Source organism: Nicotiana tabacum, chromosome 6 (assembly GCF_000715075.1).
Source record: "Nicotiana tabacum cultivar K326 chromosome 6, ASM71507v2, whole genome shotgun sequence".
NCBI classification, from domain to species: Eukaryota; Viridiplantae; Streptophyta; class Magnoliopsida; order Solanales; family Solanaceae; genus Nicotiana; species Nicotiana tabacum.
The window spans coordinates 192,028,405-192,035,138 of NC_134085.1; the positions used below are offsets into that span (position 1 = coordinate 192,028,405).

The following is a 6,734-nucleotide window of genomic DNA, read 5'->3' on the forward strand; positions in this document are numbered from 1 at the left end:
TTTCTCTTTTTCGTTGGACGCATTATTTCTTTTTTGGGGTTTTGAATAAGTTGACGTCTTGGGCCTTAATACTGTACCTTTGTGTACACCTCAAAGGACTGCTAAATGGCTCAGGAGAATCTTCTGGACCTCATATAAATGGGAGTTTTGATACAATTATCCACAAAAACAAAACTATTTACTCTTGCCTACCCATTTATTTTTCTACCCATAAATTAATTACATTTCCTATCCATAGTAGTTTTTGTGGAGAATTTTTTCTTTATTCTCCAATTCTTTTTTATTTCTATGCTTCTTTTCTTTTTTCCTTTTTTTCTTTCTTTTCTCCTTTTCTTTTTTCTCATTTTCTTCCTCTCTTTTTTTCCTCTCTTTTTTTCCTCTTTTATCATTTATTTTTGCCCAAATCGTATTATCGTTATTTTTACCATAACTTATTTCACACTCAAATTTGACTCCTTCTTTATTTTTTTATTTTTATTTTTTCCTTATTTCTTATTCTTTTTTTAATTCCACATAATTGTCATGCAAACCTTGATCTCCTTCACTACAAATATCAGTACATACTCTACCATTAGCAGTAGCACCAACCAGTGATGGAGCAAGAAAACATAATCTACGGCCACTAAATCTCCATATATACTAGTGAAAATAGAAATGATAATAAAATATTGGAAAAGGCAATAAAAATATAAGTAGAAAAAAGACTTCTAGTACCATATGATACCAATATGGTATACATGTATACCACCAGAGTATATGATTGCTCTAGAATATTACTACAATTATCTATGACTATACTACTGTACCAAAACATTAAAGGATACAATAAAAGTATGAGAAAATTATATGCTCGCATTGCAAGCTATATATTCGCAAAGCAACTTGCTCATTCCATATACTAACAGGGTATATAGTTGTATGGTTTGTTCCAACAATTGCCTATAATTATAAAAACTATTACATAATACACATAATCTATATTCCATCAGCACAAAAAAATTCCAGCACTGCAAATCACGTTCATATAAATAATTTCAGAATAGAATTCACTTAAAAATGTAGCCAAAACAACCAAAAAAATATTCAAACTACCATATGATACCAGTATGACATATAACTATACCAACATGGTATACAGTTTTACTGTTTAATTCCCGGTAACTATATGACTATACTACTATTACATAACACACATGCATAATGAGAAAAATAAAAAAAAATAGTGTACCACATATTAATATAATAAAGTATTTCAAGATATTGTACTATATTAATATTATTAAAAGAAAATTAAATAGTGTACCAATTAAATACAGCTAATCAACCAAAAAATGATTCACTAGCATATGATACCAATATAGTATATTGTTATACTAATAGGGTATATAGTTGGAATGAATTGTATACCAAAATGGTATATTTGTGTACTATTTGAGTATACAATACAAATTCGTCTTCTTCTCTTGTTCAATTATATTTCAACCCAAACTTCTAAAATCTACTACAAAATCTCCACCAAATTAACTAAAACTTTAGCTACAACCCCCAATCAACTTTCCAAACAAACCCATATAGGATCGGATAAAGAATAATTAAAAACCCAAACAAACCAAGTTATGAGTTTCAAACTTTAATGGTGGATTTGAATTTTTGTTCAATAAATCTTCAAAAACCAATTTGGATGAAGAGAAAGAAGAAGGTATTCAATAGTCAAAATATCAAGTGTCTATGTTTATTAGCTATTTATAACATCATTCCTTCTCCATACATTTTAGTTTTCACTATTTGTGCATGTCGTCTTTACTCAGAAGTTATGTTAATCTTCATTTCTTAAAAAAGACATGAGGAGATTCCGAATTCTCCACCAAGTTTGTTAATCAATCAGCCAAACCCGAATGAGTCACTCATGCCAGTTCGAGGAGTTGATGAACTTCCAAAGCCACAAGTCGCAAACAGGCGTAAGATTATTGGAAAATAACCCAATAAATAATTTGGGCAGCATAGGTAGGAGTAGTATATAGTTTGCTCCTGGGAATTAAAGGGTACATAGTTTGAAATTAATGGGTATAAAGTGAGATTTTCTCCATATAAATCTGGGCCGAAAGAATACCATTGCGTCTCTCCTTTATGGGAGAGATTAAAAAATAGCTAGATTTACAAGTGGTCATTTAAAAATAGCTACACTTTCAAAAGTAATCGAAATGTAGTCATTTTTTATGCAAATATAAATCTGAACGAAAACACTATTCAAAATCCGAAAAATACTCCAATATATTATACTGGAGTTCCAGCATAAGTATACTGGAACTCCAGCATATTTGAAGGATTTAAATACCCCGAAGAACAATTTAGGCACAAGCAAGAAATTTAGCAAAAGCTATATAGAAGAAATTTATTAAACTAGGGAGAGAACTTGGTAAGAAGATTTTTCACAACTCATAAACTCTTGAATCTCTCTACAAGAAAAAACTAGTAGTAGCACCCCTATTTATAATACTACAAAACCAAAAACCTATTCCAATATAAAATTGGTAAACAAAACCTAACTAGACATGAATTAAATAAACTACCAAATATCAAATCCTAGACAACTTAGGAATACTAATTAATCTTGGTTTAGTTTCCAACAGCCTCCCTTAAACTAAGATCTTCAAATTTGATCATGCCCAACATCTTCTTCAACTTGATGAATAACTCCAATTTTAGTGGCTTTGTGAAAACATCATCAACTTGCTCTCCAGTCTTGCAATACTCAATAACTATCTCTTTGTCTTGAACCAAGTCACAAATAAAGTGAAATTTGATATCAATGTGTTTGCTATGCCCATGAAAAACTGGATTCTTTGTTAACTCAATTGCAGACTTGCTATCACAAAATATTGTTGTAGAACTGTCTTGCTTGTGTTGAAGAATCCAAGCATTCTTCTTAACCACAATGCTTGTGTAGCAATACTTATTGCAGCCATGTACTCTGCTTCAGCTGTTGATAAAGCAACAAGTTGTTACTTTTTGGAAGACCAAGAAAATACACCAGAACCCAAATAAAATGCATAGCCAGAAGTACTTTTTATTTGTATTGTATCACCAGCCCAATCACTATCTGCTTCTGCTTGTATCCTTTAACAACTAATCTCGCCTTTAAACGATCCACTTCTCCAGTTGGTTTGAACTTGGTCTTGTATACCCACTTGACTCCAATTGGTCTTTTTGAGGGCGGTAAAGTAGTCAATTCTCATGTATTATTTTTCTCAATAGCGTGAATTTCTTCATTCAGTGCATGAACTCATCGGTCATCTTTAACAGCTTCCTCAAAAGCAACTGGATCACAATCTGCAAATAAGGCAAAATTTACAATATCTTCATCGGATAAATCATTATCATCGCCAACAACATAATCTTGCAAACTAGCCGGTAATTGGTGTTGTCTTTGCGGGCGACGGGACGTCTCTGCTTGAACAATATCTACTACATGTTCCTCTTGATGTCTGCTAGAACTTCCTTCCTCTATGACTGGAATTATTGGTTGAGACCTAGATGGTTCAGGATCCTTCTTTGACCAATCCCAAGAACTCTGCTCATCAAAAGTAATATCTCTGCTAATAATCACTTTTCCTGTATCTGGATTAAACAACTTATAACCCTTTGTCTCATGACTATAACCAATAAAAATATATTTTTCAGCTTTATCATCCAATTTCGTTCTCAAAGCATCAAGAACATGAGCATAAGCAAGACAACCAAATACTTTTAGATGAGAAATATTTGGTTTCTTACCTGTCCATACCTCTTGTGGAGTTTTTCCAAAATTAGACCGTGTAGGACACCTATTTAGTACATAAATTACACAAGAGACAGCTTCTGCCCAAAAACCTTTTGGAATATTTTTAGAATGCATCATAGATCTCACCATGTCCATCACTGTTCAATTTTTTTTTCAGCCACACCATTTTGCTGAGGTGTATATCTAGCTGTCAATTGATGCTTAATACCATACTTCTTCAAATAATCATCACAAACAAGAAATTCAGTGCCCATATCAGTCCTCAATATTTTAATAAAACACCCACTTTGCTTCTCCACATAAACTTTAAAGCTCTTAAAAATATTACATGCATCAGATTTATTTTTCAAAAAATATACCAAAGTCTTTCGACTGAAATCATCAATAAAAGTATTAAAATACTTACTACCACCATTGAAGAAACTTCAACTGAGCACAAATCTGAATGAATTAACGGCAATGGTGAATTAGCTCTCCAAGCGCTGCCTTTCTGAAAAGATTCTCTGTACTTCTTTCCCAAAATACACGACTCACACTTCTTGTCAGGAAAATCAATAGAAGGCAAACCATCAACCTAGTTCTTTCTTGCAAGAAATTTCGAACTCCCAAAATTAAAATGACCAAGACGTAGATGCCACAACCAAGTATCATCACAGTTTATAAAACTAAAGTAAGGTAAATCATCACTATTGAGATAAAGAGGCCACACACAACTATTGTTCAGGTTAAACTTTGCAATTAGTCCAAATTCATCATCACTAATTGTGCCAATCCTATATTTAAAACGCAAATCATAACCTTTTTCGGATAGTTTCTCCAAGCTCAATAAATTTTGATGAAGGCTCGGGACATAAAATACATCTAATATAAAATTAGAAGAATTATCTTTCACAGTAACGTGAATTTTTCCCTTTCCAACAACAGGCACCTTTGCGTTATTTCCAAGTCTCATTGTACCTAAATGTTTCATCCAGATCAGTGAATAATTTTTTATTTCCACTCATATGATTGATGTAGCCGAATCAATAAACCACTCATTCCCTTTAGTTTCTTCAACCCCAGAATTAGAAAACAATAAAGTCTCTTGTTTATCCCCATTATTTCAGCCATTTTAGCATGTACGTCTTTATTACCAAATTTATTAGACCAATATTCGCTTTCATAATGTTCAAATTTACCACAATTATAGCACTGAATCTTAGATTTATCATGTCTTTGAAAATTTTGATGACCTTGTTGTTCCTTCCAGAAATTATTACTATTTCTTTGTTGATAAGAAAAATTATCTCTACCACGTCTGTCTCGATAGTTACTTCTACCACGACCTCTACCTCTGAAATTCTGGTATCTTTGATTTGTTTCTTTAGGATAACTTATCTCTTCTTTTGCTTTAGGTTGATTCACCTTTGCTTGCAACGCCTCCTCCACTATTTCGGGGGTGTCTTGAGTCAGGGACATCTCATATGTCACCAATTCACCTTCTAAATCATCAAGTGTAAAAGGGCTATGATCTTTGGTAGCTTCAAGAACCACCTTCTTCGTGTAAAATTTTATACCCAAGGACCGTAATATTTTTTCATCCACTTTAACTTCATCTAGTACTTCTCCATTGGTCCTCATGTCGTTGACACTATTAGTAATTCTTATAATGAATTCTTTAACGGATTCTATTGGTTTCATTTGGGCCAACTCGTACTGTCTCCTTAGGTCTTGCAATTTGACTTTCTTTACTTCGGCGGAACCTCGATGTGAATTCACCAAGATTCTCCACGCTTCCTTAGTTGATTTTGCATGCAAAAATTTGTTAGATACATGCAATTCAACCTTGCTAGTGAGATAGTAACGTGCCTTATAATCCAATTGTCTATTTTTCTCTAATTGCTTAGCTGCATCACCTGTCAATGTTGTACCTTTTGGGGGTTCCTCAAATCCTGTTTCAACAATGGACCATAATCCAACAACATTGAAAAAACATTTCATATATTGATGCCAATCTTCAAAATTATTTTTGCCATCAAACTTGAAAACTTGGCAATCATGTAAATATGGAGTATCCATAATTTTTTTTAGGATCTTTATCGACTCTGACAGAATCTCACACAGGCTTTGATACCAATTTGAAGGATTAAAATACCCGAAGAACAATTTAGGCACAAACAAGAAATTTAGCAAAAGCTATATAGAAGAAATTTATTAAATTAGGGAGAACTTGGTAGGAGAGTTTTTCACAACTCATAAACTCTTGAATCTCTCTACAAGAAAAAAAAAACAAGTAGTAGCACCCCTATTTATAATACTACAAAACCAAAAACCTATTCCAATATAAAATTGGTAAACAAAACCTAACTAGACATGAATTAAATAAACTACCAAATATCAAATCCTAGACAACTTAGGAATACTAATTAATCTTGGTTTAGTTTCCAACAATATTATACTGGAGTTCCAGCATAAGTATACTGGAACTCCATCATAATATAATGGAGTTTCAGCATAAGTATACTAGAACTCCAGCATAATATACTGGAGTTCCAGCAAAGTATATCGGTCCAGTATAATAAGCTGGAAGTTCATACATATGTGCTCGAATCTCCAGTATATTATGCTGGAACTTTTCGCGTGTTGGAGTTCCAGCATAATATGCTGGAAGTTCATGCACAGATGCACCAAATTCCAGCATATTATGCTGGACCGGTCTCTGTTGCAGCAAAATAGTGACTATTTTTCAATGACTTGACAGACGCTGACTATTTTTTAATGACCTGTCCGAAAATTAGCTAGCCCGTGCTATTTTTACGTCCTTTATTGTTGTGGACTATGTGGTTTGGGGTGCTGAGTAACGATTTAATACGTGAAAGAAACCAATACATATATCTAATATTCTTTTTCTTTGTTGATAAATTTTCTTGATATAACTACCTTTAAAAAAGCAGATAAAGTACTACTTTTTGAA

At 32.8% G+C, this 6,734-nt stretch overlaps 1 protein-coding gene across 1 annotated transcript; it reads right to left on the reverse strand.

Moving 5' to 3' along the window:
- Positions 1-3,915: 3,915 nt before the first annotated feature.
- On the reverse strand, positions 3,916-5,839 carry LOC107798859 (uncharacterized). The gene is made up of 3 exons (XM_016621891.2): positions 4,813-5,839; positions 4,641-4,738; positions 3,916-4,095 (listed from the first exon to the last, which is right to left on the reverse strand). The coding sequence occupies exons 1-3, from the start codon at positions 5,837-5,839 to the stop codon at positions 3,916-3,918; spliced, it is 1,305 nt and encodes a 434-aa protein (XP_016477377.2).
- Between the last annotated feature and the right edge of the window lie 895 nt (positions 5,840-6,734).

Bases quoted from the DNA above. Each gene is read 5' to 3' on its own strand.
- LOC107798859 (XM_016621891.2), bottom strand. From the start codon at position 5,839: ATGGATACTCCATATTTACATGATTGCCAAGTTTTCAAGTTTGATGGC. The intron at 4,739-4,812 runs GTTTATTGATTC...TGAAACATTTAG, and splicing joins GAAACTAAAGGGAATGAGTG to GTACAATGAGACTTGGAAAT. The intron at 4,096-4,640 runs GTATTTTATGTC...AATATTTTTAAG, and splicing joins CTTCTAATTTTATATTAGAT to AGCTTTAAAGTTTATGTGGA.